General features: G+C 34.6%; 1 protein-coding gene across 2 annotated transcripts in view; it reads right to left on the bottom strand.

Annotated features, from left to right (window-relative positions):
* The window catches only part of CLNK (cytokine dependent hematopoietic cell linker), a 72,162-nt gene that overhangs the window by 1,435 nt on the left and 57,149 nt on the right, over window positions 1-13,578 (bottom strand). Inside the window, exons 12-15 of one of the 2 annotated variants that reach the window (XM_072406437.1) lie at window positions 8,668-8,793; window positions 5,907-6,044; window positions 5,160-5,237; window positions 3,906-4,061 (exon numbers count right to left, since the gene is read on the bottom strand). In XM_072406437.1, coding sequence (XP_072262538.1) covers window positions 3,906-4,061; window positions 5,160-5,237; window positions 5,907-6,044; window positions 8,668-8,793 — 498 coding nt within the window. The remainder of the gene's footprint in view (window positions 1-3,905; window positions 4,062-5,159; window positions 5,238-5,906; window positions 6,045-8,667; window positions 8,794-13,578) is intronic. The other variant, XM_072406438.1, reaches the window with a different exon arrangement.

Raw genomic sequence — 13,578 nt, 5'->3', positions numbered from 1 at the left:
TCCCCCCAAAATTGGCCATAGCTTTTCTTAATGGCATATGACATTTATTTATGAACCTCCAGTGAGGAACAGTTTTTGACATTACTATGTACTTGTAATGTGCGGTGTACAATGTCAGTGCTACATGACTACAAAATACATTTTCAAAAAAAAGTTTATATGGCATATGGATATGTATTCTCAATCTAGACTAATTTTTTTCTATATTACAAAGTTTATAGTCAACGCCCACCCTGGGGATCCTCAAAAGCTAATTTTAGTAGATCTCCCCCAATGGAATACCGCAGACAATAATTTACTCTTATTACTAGAGCTCCAATTCTACTTTGAGAGCCACAATCAGAAGTAATGTCTTTGTGGATACATAAATAAATGTATAATCCGGGCCATATAGTTAAATGACCTTGGGTAGCATATTGCAGGTCAAATCACTTTAGATCTGTTGGCTAATGCTACTTAAAGAATATAGAAGAATCAAGGAAGGGAAACACTCATGGAATGTTGTTCTGTACAGCCGGTGTCATGAAAAGAAGAAAACCAGTTGCTTCTATCTTCTCTGCAGAGGGACTCATGAGGTGAGCAGTGATGGTAGAAGTGTATATATTTTTTGCACTATTGCATGGAAAGGAAATGCACCTGAATATTTGTTGCTGTGGGGGCTCTGACAATCTGACCCAATTCTGGACAGCACAAAGTAGTTTTCAAACTTTTTTTTTTTCAAGCACACACACACACACACACACACACACACTGTCCTATTCCTACACTGTATATAACATTCTATTACATATGACCCTATAAGCTAGTTTCCAAAATCTGAGATTTCTGTATAAGATGTTTTTAGTTTTTACTGTCACAAACCCTCCGAATTTGTTAAGCCACCTTGTTTTTCCCTAAATTTGTACAAAATTTAAACAAAGCTAAAGTACATCAAATATTTTTGGTTGTATCGTTTCATTAGTGAATGCACCTCTGCAGAGATGTTTCTGGTAGTAATTCAATATGTTTATGAAAGAAAAACAACCATACCACGGTAGGGTGGACCATATGACAATACAATCAGGAACATAATCCAACAAAACAAATGTTTTTTTTTTTTTTTTTTTTTTTTTTTTACAGATTTGCATAATAGACTTTTATATACAGAAGAAAAATGGGGAGAGTATAAGGAATGGAAAGGGGAGCCCTGACTATAAGACCTGGGAAATACATTACTGCTTAGGGCTTGCACAATTTTAGTACAGCAGTAAAATGATCCATGCTTTAAGGACCACAGGCAGCAGATCTATGACCTAAACTGCACATTATAAAAGTACATTGTACAAGTAAAAGCCCATGGATCTATAGCACGTTTTTTGCTACAGGACCTTCTGGTGCTGACAAGACCGGACTGTTGGTGATTTATTGTTCACTATGTCACAAATGGCACTGCCTAGTTTTTTCCCAGAATTTACATAAGGTCAATGAAGTGGAAATGCTAGTCCAGTATGAACTGGAATGAATATTTCCAAAAGAAGAAAAGGCTATAACGTGCTAGAAGGTGCTAGAAGGGACCATAAGAAATTAATTGCAGTGGTAAACTTAAATTGTTGCAAAAATTATTTTTTAAAAGTAAAACAATGCAAGTAAATTTTTCAATCCTTTTGGCCTGCAAATGTTTTAAGTTGGTCACAGAACAAACAGGTAAGGCACATGCAGAGGACTGTTACCTAATGTCACTTTATCAGAAAATGTCATATTCAATTTCTAATTTTTTAGAGAGACTGGGATTAGGCCATATTATGAGCTCTTTAAGATTGGGGTGAGGGGTGCAGTAAGTATAAGATTATTTTTTAAATGCCCTGTTTTGTATGACTGCTGTTTGTGAGTGTAGGAGGGAAGTTGTTGAATGTACGTCCATTTTTTATGATAAAAATAGTTTTAAAAAAAGTAATGTTAGCTTCTATCCAAAAAAGGGTCAGATAGAAACATAGTGTTTACATTTATATTATTTTGTGAATGCTGACAGTCATTTTAACTGAAACTTTATTCTTGTGTATTTTGTGTTTTAGCAAAACATTTATTCTATTTGCCATATTGAGGGTGGACAAGGGTTACACTCTGCTTTTAACAATCCAGATACAGACTGTTCAAGGGCAAACAGGCAATAGACACAACATGGTATCAGTGGAAACAAAACAGAGAGATGTTGTCATGCTTGCTTCTCATGCCTCAAGGTTTTTTTGTTTGAATTGTATCTACTTGGAGTTATATATAACATGATTGAAATCATATATTACTGGTTATTGTTACAAATTAACTAATTGGCTTGTTTTTTTTTTCTTTTTTTTTTTTAACGGGCATTATGTCCTTTGTACTTTCTGAAACCTTGCTATGATAATATAAAATAGAGTATTGTATGTTCAGCAAACATAAGACCTCCAAAGGCTGGAGAGCATACACTTTTTCAGTGAAGCAAACCTGAAATGGATCTGGTTCAGGATTCAAAACATTTGATGGGAAATAGCAAAAGACTTTGAAGAAATCCATTTCAGGTTTGCTTAGTCACCCAGCTTCACTGATGAAAGTGGAAAGCTTTAAAAAAATTTTGGGTATGGATAGTAAAAATGGTTAGAACTGCTGGAAGATTTTTATTGCTATTAAGGGAAAGTCTGTTTTCTTTTAATTAAGTTTTAGTGCTTTAAATTGAATTGGTCTATTAAGTATTTGAAAAAATATTTAACAAACATTTAAGAATGAGCCCAGGACCTGCAAAAGACTTGCTATTAGGTAGGTATTTCAGAAATGCTTGTTGACAGCTTTATTATAGAAAACACATTCATGTGAAATTGGACTTTTGCTAATAAAATGTATTTAAACCCCAAAGCATAAATGTTATATATTGCAGATTACCAGTCCCATTTTTTTCCCCATTTTTCACCTGGTGACCCTGCAAGTAACAGACTGTGCTAGGCAAAGGTGCTCACATTTTTTCTACTTCCAGAAAAACTAACTGAACACAACAGTGGTGATGGAGCTTTTTTTACTCTCTGCAATCTGCATGTGCTACATATGAAATTATGTATATGTAATAATGTAATCTTGCCTGTTTATAAAATAACTTTTCTTGGTTACTGAACATAAAAAATAAAATTCACAAAAAAGCCAAAACATTACACTATGGACTGGTAAATAACAATATTTATCTCTTTACATGGCTACCTGTCAAGGGGTGGAATATATTGGGTAGCAAGTTAACTGTTACAATGGGGACGGAGGAGACATTAATTGATAGAGGAGCTACCTGACTGGGGAGACTATAACGGGGTAGGGCACTGTATGGAACTATACTATCTAGAGGGCATTATAACAAAGTTCACTTACATTTGTTATGCCTCTTATTTATCCACATCCAAAATCATCATCACTACATGGTTTTGCTACACTATCCATCCCTTTGTTGATGCACCATATCTTCTGAGATCCTAGTAACACCCCCAATATTTAGCATGTATCAAAAGTTTTTCAAATGCTATTACCTGCCAAATGATTTGTATTTCTGTCTATCTAGTATCCTACTAAAATAATCTCCTTGCATATATTGACCTGGTCAAGATACAGTATATAAATCTAGTTATTCAAGGTGAGAGTGCTAGCCAGTAGTCAGTAAGCCACCACTGAAAATAAAGTACACCAGATTGGTTCCTAGTCCTGTCCTTCCATTTTGAATACTGCAAAGTATTTTGCAGTAAAAGATTTAAAAAAGCTGATATCTGCCTGGAGTTCAGCTTGATGTTATTTCCACTTATTAAATCAACAAATTATACAATCTTTGTGTTGAAACTGATGACGTGACAGAGATTTGGTGGTTCTTTATGAATAACTAGAGGAAGAGTCTACTGATGTAGAGATGCCATGTCACTTACATAAGTTCCTCGGAGTCCTGTCCCAAGAGCATACTGCTGGCTGTCTTCTAGGTAACGTATTTTTATGTGATAAACTTTTTCTCCATAAAACACAGATAAAACAAAAGGTTCATTTAGAGAGCCATGGCTGTTATCTCTCACTAAAAAAGCTCCGTCCTGTAATGACATAGTCATGAAGTGTTATACATTACTAATATACCTGAAAACGTGTGTGTTCATTTGTCTGCAATGGACAATTAGTCAGTTTAGAGTATGAGTCTCTAAATGTGTAAAAATGTCTTATCAGTTGTGCAACATCATGTAAAATTGTGATTTATCAATTATTACTAAAAATAATGGTATATTAAAGGATAATAAGTGGCACATGTAGGCTTGGGATTAAATGCTGACTTGACAATTGCACATATAGGGCTCTTTTTATAAAACGGAATCTCACATATTTTAAACATTTCCTTGGGAATCTTCTAGGTCCATGTGTTTCAGTGGTAGTAATTGATTTCCACTAGGGAATGTTTGAGGGAATGTCAGATTTATAAATATAGCCCATAGAATAGAATTATAGAGTCAGAATAAAGGTGCCTACACACTTCCAATTTTTATCGTTCCAATCGAACGACGAACGATCGATTGGGTAAAAAAGTAACCAACGACGCCGACGAACGAGGAAACTCGTTGGAAACGAACGACCGGACCGGCGGATCGGATTGGACGACGATCGTTGATATTGTGTGTACAATATCTACGAACGATCGTGTCGTTAACTCTATGTGCAGGATCGGTGCTATACGATCGTTCATATATATCGTGCATGAACGTTCGTCGTTCGTTTTCCAACGATAATAATTGGAAGTGTGTACGTAGCTTTACTGTTCCCTCCTTGTTTACTTTGCAATCTAAGCTCTTGCTCCTTTGCTTCCCAGTATGGTGAAGGATGTGACTTCCCTCCATAAAACAATTCTAGGTAAAAATATAAGGTCTGAAAAAAGAGCTGTTGGATTGTGAAGGGATTTTTTATATATGTGGACAAGGGGGTCAATTTAAAAAAAAATGCTTTCACACAAGATTCATACAAACTTTTACCCAAAATACACAAATTTTTCTAAGTGAATTAAATTGTAAAATGTGCAACTACCAGGTGAAAATTGTATGCAACCCTTGTTCTAAACAAACTACCAAGATTGGAAAGTTAGTATGAAAGTAACACTAATCAAGGACTGGAAATCTTTCAGAAGTAAAAAGTAAAAGCAATCTTACTTTGTAGTCTTGGTACAAAACATGCTCTGATTTAGTGCGATCATATTCTTTTAGATACCATGTGGAAGTACTGGGCTCCTGTAACATAAGAATATATTACAAAATGTTAACTTTTTCTGTAATTTTTATTTTGCCCTTTTTTTGTCTTGGCCTTATAAGAAGCCTGGTGTTAAGTAATCATTGGGTGTAGGACTGTTACTTGAATGCAAATATTTGGTGTCACTAAACAGCTCTTAACATCAATTATTGAGTATAAGAGCAGGGGTCACAAGTGTTCAGGTAGGCAGATTTGAAAAACGAAGAAAAGACCAGAAAATACTACCTGCAGTATTCTATGTTATTAGGTGCCTTCCAGTTGAAATGGACTTGATTTCTACAATTTCTGTATCATCATCATCATCATTTTTGGTTAAGCAAATGTTACTTTCTGTTCTTTTTAATGCGTCTGTTATTTAACTGGTACTGGTGATGGGAAACTTGAATCTTATATATGATCTATTTCCTTAGAGTCATTGCAAAAGTAAATTTGAGATGAAGAGTGTGTGGCAATGACTCTTTATGATGTAATAATTGCATTTTTATTCTAGTGTCCTAATATTACAAGAAGGATGTTGGACCTTACAACACCTATATGACCATGGTTTTACTTTAATACATTTGTAGAATTTTATAACCACGCTGCATAATTTAAACACTGGTACCTATACTTTGTTTACTTTACATTTACTCAGATTTAGTTGTACTTGCCATTTCAATTGATGGGTCTTTTGTAGGATTTGTAGGATTCCCTGGTTTCTGTGACAGGGGCGTTACAATACTGGTTCTCCTTGGCAAGTCACTTTTTGAGACTCTATGGGGACTCTGTGTCCATTTTGGCTCTGTGTTCTGGCACAAAAAATTATGAAAATATTTTATTACATTTTAAAATCAGCGTACAATAACCTTTTTTGTTAACATAACAGAACACACATGGTAGGACATTGTAGGTTAAATGCTTGTACTTGCATGTATAAGCTCTTTGATACATATGATACCATTTAAAAGCACAAAAAAAAAATACAGCTGGCATATCATTGCTTGAGTGCTGTTCAGTGCGTCAGTATATATTGTCCCCATCGCCATTCATTAGACTGGTCATGAAACTCTTGGGAAAAAAATGGAGCATGCCATACTTGTCTTGGTTTTTGAAAGTGCCACACCATGCATGAGCCTTGGGAACCAAGTAGATAGTTTCAAGGGTGACATTTTTGGAAGCCTTTTGAGCCAAAGACTTTGCAGGGAAGATTGAAAACAACGGGGCATAGTAAAATATTAGTCAAATGTACTCTTTCCCGTTGCAGTTATTGCGTACTATCTTATGCAGCAGAACTATTATACATGTTTTAAACTAAAGGTAGGAAAAGTTTGTTACCTCCTGATACTCATTGGGTTTAAGAAAACATGGATGTGCCAACCTCTTAATTTGTAATTACAATTAAAGAAAATGAAGAAAGAACAAGGTTTGCTGCATGACACTCCAGCAGACAGCAACTAAATAATATGACTGCATTCTGTAATTTAAAGAGATTGTATCCTCCTATCAGTTTACATTACAGACCTAGTTTATCTCCCTCTTGCTATTTGTATTATTTGTTACTGGATCACTATATATGTGTTTCATTTTTCTGGACATACCTCCTAATCTAGGACACTTTTTTTTTTTTTTTATAAATCTTTATACTCCTAGTATAAAGTCTATATCAGGGGTCCTCAAACTTTTTAAAGAGGGGGCCGGTTCACGGTCCCTCAGACTGTCGGGGGGCCGTACTATAGTTTGAAAAAAAACGGGAACATTCTTATGCACACTGCACAAAACGTATTTATTGTATAAAAAACACGAAAGAACAATACTATATGCACAGCACACTTGCCGATCATTAAAAAAAAAAAGTGGCGTTTACTTTGGCTTTAAAATTGCTTGAGATTATTCCTTTGCATGGAAAATGCACAGATAAATTTCAATTTTCACTGTGTGTATTGAAAATGCTAATTTATCTTGCATTTTCCATGCAAATGAATAATCTCAAGCAATTCATTAATTTGCTTCTTTTTATACACCCTACCCTACAACCAACACTACCCCACACTTTTTATTAAGTAAAAAAGGGCTGCTAAAAAAACTTTGTCAGTGTCTGCTACCGGTCACTCACTGCTGCCTTCATACGGCTGGATCACACTGCAGCACATGTGTACATGATCAATGTGCATAGTATGTTTATACTATTTACAAATGTACATTGATCATGTACACATGTGCTGCAGTGAGAACCAGTGCAGTGAGAAATGAAGGCAGCAGTGAGTCTCTGCTCATACCTTCTCTGCCTGATGGCTTCAGCCCGACAGCTCCAGCGTTACCCCGGCAACAGTGGTGTCACGTGACTGGGTTCCCTGGAGTGCAGATGGCAGGCAGCCAGAACTCAGGCAGGAGAAGCAGCCGGCGGGCCAGATGGACAACTTCAGCAGGCCGTATTCGTCCCGCGGGCCGTAGTTTGAGGACCCCTGGTCTATATAGTCTCCTACTTCCCTGTGAAAGCTCAAGCAGGTGACATGTGTTGGGATTAGATATCAATATATTTCTCATAAGCACTCGAAATATCAAGCACCTCTATATGAGGTTATGGACTCTCAATATGAGTTAGGAGAACTTTGTTTAGATTTTAGTCCCAACAAGGAACCATGCACATTTAAGGGGCTGAGACTACCAAAAACCTTTTGTTATATTTAGATTATACTACTACTGTGGATTTGTATGAAATTGGTTTTGTTAATACACGTTTGCCAAAAAAAATCTGGTTTTTCTCTTCATTTTCTTTAATTGTAAATACATGTTTTAAAGATAATAGAACTAATTTTCTGCAGACTTCTGTTGATCAAAAATTTGCTATATGTACAACTGAAAATTATTAGTGGAAGAAGATTAATTATGCCTAACTAGTGACAAAACTACACACAAATTAGGCTAATAGTTAAGTCAATTTTGACCTCCTGTACCTATAACTCCAAGCAGCCAAGTAAAAGATTTTTGGACAGGTCTCAGACAGAATTAGCACTGAAGATGAGATCGCTTTTACTCATGACATATGCAAAATCAGGAAGATGCTTATTTAAAGCAGCTGATGCAGTAATGCATGAATTAAACTGTCTCATTATATTCTGTCTCCCTGCTCCTAGTTAGCATTGGTATTGTTTGTGACTATAAATGAAATAAAATTCAATATTACAGGGGTCTGTTTTCACCATATGATGAGCTGATGATATCTACCACATGAATAAATTGGTGAATATCTGCTATAAATTATTAGAACCTCTTCTACACCCAATCCTTTTGGAGTGCACCACATTTTCCATTGTACACATAATGTGTTACATTAATGTTGTTAAAAAAAATACAGCATAAAGTGAATAAACAAAACAATAGTCATGTTAAATTATATTTTCAGATTCAGTTATGTTGTCTTTTAACACTCACTAAATTTGGAGATGTATCCCTGCCTCTGGTCTGTGCAGGGAGACTCAGTTCGCCTCGTTTGCTTCCGGCATTCTTACAGGATCTCGGTATGCTTAGGCTGGAAGTTGGCTTCAATACCATTTTCCACTGAATATAAAACATAGAAGGTGATGGGGGAAATCAGTGTTAAAAAGTTAACAATTTTGGAAGCAAATTGATTCTAATATAATTTTAAGGAGAGCGCCAATCAAGACATAATTAGTAAACAAGATAAAAACTACAGCCAATCATGTGAGCGCTATGAGCAAATCTCCCAACTTCCCATGTTACTAGTGTTAGAATGAAATAAAGGCAATTCATCCAACGCAGGACTGCCATGGAGGGGATAAGGGGTACTTCTATAACAGCCCCTTTTGCAATGATGGAATTTTTAAATATGTGGAAATGGAGGCCCAGGAACTCTACCAAGTTAGGGGTTTAGAAATTTCTGATGGTGGTTTTGGTGACAAATCTTAGAACATAAGGTAAAGACAAAATCTTCTAATTTCCTGTATGAAAGGTTTTTAGAACAGGAAGTTATGATAAATCTTCAAATTTCTGTCAGGCAGGTGTCAGAACAAGACATATGAAGAATCCCTTCAGCAAGGACACAAGCAACAATAGGAACATATTTTCTAGTAAGTTTTGAAACTTCTGCCCATATATTATTTTTATCTATATGATTTCCTTTCCAGATAACTAGCTCAAACACAAATATGTGACGCAAACTTGTGCCAAGATCATTAATACTAAAGTTTGTTTCAGATTCTGCAAAAGCAGTGACGGTATTTAAAAGATACTCAATTATCTTTATATTTGAAAGCATTGTGCAAAAAATGACTTGTAAATTTCACAATGCAGGGAATATTTTTTTTATTTTGCTTTTTTTAGTTTGTGTATTATTTATTTTCTTAATATATTTGTTATGAGAACACAATCCCTGCAGACTGCCAATTCTCTGATGTAAACACACAGTAGGTGTTTCTAATTGTTAAGGACCAAAACCCAATTCATAAGTCAAAGATATGCAAATAATTTAGTTTCCACCAACAGCACAGCAAGAGTACAAGTATACATTAAAATCTTGCAAAAAACTTGCAGAGGACACAGCAATTATTCAAATCTAACAGAAATTTCATCCAATTTACAAAACATTTCACAAGTGGTTTGATAAACAGAATTGTATGTATACATGCATTCTATATGCTAGTCTCTGTGTGATATATTCACATTTGTAAACATAAATAACTTCATCACAAAAAAAAGTATGCTAATAATGTGATTTGGCATTTATATTGTTTTTTATGTTGTGTTGCAACTTTAAAGATATTTACCCCAGATTGTATTCTAATGACTATTGTGAAAGTGATTGAAAGTCTGAACTTATAGGTGTCATCAGAACAGGAAATATCTTGCAAGGAACACCTGTCCAACAGGGAATTTCAATTTGATGATTTAACCTCCAACAAATACAGCAATGTATAGAACAAAAAATCAGACAAATCTTACAACTGTTGTAATCATTTCCTAATTCTAACACAAAAAGGACATATATATTTACTTTAATAAATAAACTTTGATCAATGCCTGTGTGTATTTAGGAGACTCATAACTTTTAAAGTCAACTTAATACAATCTTTTTTGTAAGCCCCATGTGCATTGAAGCACAATCTATTGGACTGGCAGTGCACAAAATGTTGTGGTAAGGCAGGTTAAATGTGCTAGTGCTAGTACCAAAAGAACTGTTTGGCCCCTTAAGCCAGAAGCAAAGATAGTGGCTATAAAACAATCTTCCACTTAACATGAAATATAATCAATAAAATATAATGCGGCGCACAAGAAAAAAAGGTAAAAGTTGCATAAAAATACTTTAACTTTACAATTGTTACACAAAATGTACTCACATTCTAACTCTAATATTTAATGGAATGAGAATTTTAGGCTTGTTTACAGTTGCACTTTTAATATACAAAGTTGTACAAACAAATGTAGTAATGAGATTTATCGGTATGACATGTTCAGTCCTGTGTCTTCATTTACATTTCAACAAAAGCAAATCAACAAAAGAATGTTTTATCAAGTGGAAGCAAAGTAACAATCCTAAAAGTTGTCTGCTACTGATCCTATAATTTCAATATATTGTTTTAAATTTTTATTCAGCTTTGTAGATTGAAACCTTTTTCCTATATTCAGTTTTCTTTGGAATCAATCCAAGTCTGGTAAATTTTGCAAACATGCTATAGATATTGGAAACGGTTATTCAACATTCTGTATAATCTTTGCCATGTACAGCTTTTCATGACTACTGTCAAAGCAAGTAGTGTTTTTCGTTGTCAGATAGATATTTAATGGTTACTGTATTAACTATTCATAATGACATCATTGGGAATAAATATTACCATGAATCTCTTTATGGCTTATTTGATTTTGGTTTTACAAAAACTTTAAGGATTCAGAAAGCCATCCTCTGCCAGTTCTGTCCCATGCACACATAGGGATACCTATATCTATATACAATATATGCCTTTGTTCTTCAATTTTATGTGGGCATTCACACAAGCACAAATAAAACATCCTCAGCAATGCATTTGATTTGTCATTAGCTCCTGAATTGAATTAGGTTGGGTTTCCCCTTCTCTTTCAGAGGATTCAGTGTCTCTTGGGGGTTTGCTTATTCACTTCCAAGCTTCCTGCTGCCAGCTTGCCATTGTTTGCAGCCCTGGATTAATCATTAATCAAAATGAGCACAAAGCTTTCAGCACCAAGGGAAGAGGGCCCCCACATTTTTTTTAGTTATCATGCCCTTAACTCTTTTACTGCCATACTCAGCATTAATGAGGTTTAGGATTATATTAACCTTATTCTACCATAAAATGTCTGGTAGGGTCATAAAAAATAATTCTCAATAAAACCTGTGCATTGCAATAAATTATGAAGGATTGCATTAAAAGAGCTAATGTTTACCTAGCTGTAAATAATTAGTTTGCTTTATTTTTTTATTTGGTATTGACAAAAGAAGAAGGCCTCACAGCCATATATTAATATGGCTGTGAGGCCTGGTATGATTTCAAATTTTATTTTAGTATTGATGGAATTTAATAGAATGATGTCAAAGAGGTAACTCTGCTATTCTGAACACATTGGTAGTGGAAGACACGTTTGGTTGAGCCTTACACTTCTTCCATCTTTGTGCAATCACTCCTTTGCCTGCCCTGAATGCTGTAGAATCTAAATTGATTCACAATAGTGATGGGGCAGCGATTCCAATTCTGTAAAAAGCAATATTATTATGTAATTGACAACATCATGATCGCCCATGTGACAAAAAGACGTAGATCACAAAACGTAAATATGTGCTTAAGATTTTGTCATATATATAATAAAAATATGACTTAGCTGAAATTAACATTTATATGTGTAACTATATCCATCCTTTAGCTTTATGAATTAACCACAAATGTCCGGTAATTAAGAAAAGACAAAGCAGAGAAGACACCAATTTCAATTTCATCTATGCCTAATAGGCTCTAATTGTTCGCCCTGACAATCTTGCCACCTGCTTGCCTTAGCCTTGCATTTCAGATTGGTATTTCTTAATTGACACCCTTGGGACTAAATGCTGCCAGTATGACCATTCTCTTTGACTCAGTTTTGGTAATCTATTTTTTATTATATCCTTTTACTTGCCTAAACATTGTGGCCCCGGCATGAGATCTGAGAACAATTTACAGCCAGGAGGTGAAAGAGGTCTACGTAAAAAGAATATAAGATTGTATTTTTTTCTTACAGATGTATGAATCAGCTGAGATTTAATAAAAGCTACTAAACACAATGAATGCAGTCTGCCAGCTGGCACCAACATCCTAAACACTGATAACCACAAGACAGAGAACTTATCTGGTTTAAAGTTACAATCTTAAAAATGTGACACAGAAAACAGATGAAAATGTATCTCTAAATCTATATTCTCTGAAACCCCTTGTGTTTGCTTATAAACTGTACAGTGTGGAACGTACAACTGTATTATCAACGCTTCACTTTACCATTTTCCTTACTTTCATTTTTTCGCACTAACTGGCTTTATGGGCCTGATTTATTAAAGCTTTCCAAGGCTGGAGAGGATACACTTTCCACAGTAAAGGTGGGTGATTCAGCAAACCTGGAATGGATTTCTTAAAAGTAATTTGCTATTTGTTAGCAATTTTTTTCAATCCTGGACCAGATCCATTCCAGGTTTGCTTGATAACCCAGCTTCACTGTGGAAAGTGTATCTTCTCTAGCCTTGTTGATATTTAATAAATCAGGCCCTATATTTGGTGTTTACATAAAAACTATAACAATACCTCGAACCAAAATGCAATGTACAATATGTTTTGCTATTCTTGATACAACGTGACTAATTTTATGCATTCAATCTCTTATTTAACAGCATGAACAAAGAATGGCAACTCTTGATAGGGTAAAATAAATTTATTAAGTAATACTAATAATTAAATACTAAATATACTAATAATGAAGTTTAATACCTAATAAAGACAATTATTAATCAAACACAAGGTTATTATTATTTTCTACAACATTTATGGCAAAACCTATTTTCATTTCATATTAAACAGCAAAAAATCATTTTATTATTAGCTTCTAATACATTATATTTTTATTGGTTTCCAAAAATTTTGCTGAATAGAAATGGCAATATGGAGAGAGATCTGTGTATCAACAGTAATGAATTAATATTTACCTCTGTGTTAATAAATAGACCGACCAACACAAACTCTAAGGTGTGCCTGGAAAGCATTTCTGAACTATTTTGTATCAGGTCAATAATGCCCATGTCAAATTTAGAAATGTCAGCATGCATCAGTTTGAATACTTCATTTTTGCTGAACTGAA

Source organism: Pyxicephalus adspersus, chromosome 3 (genome assembly GCF_032062135.1).
Source record: "Pyxicephalus adspersus chromosome 3, UCB_Pads_2.0, whole genome shotgun sequence".
NCBI lineage: Eukaryota > Metazoa > Chordata > Amphibia > Anura > Pyxicephalidae > Pyxicephalus > Pyxicephalus adspersus.
This window is presented reverse-complemented; position numbering and strand designations above follow the sequence as displayed.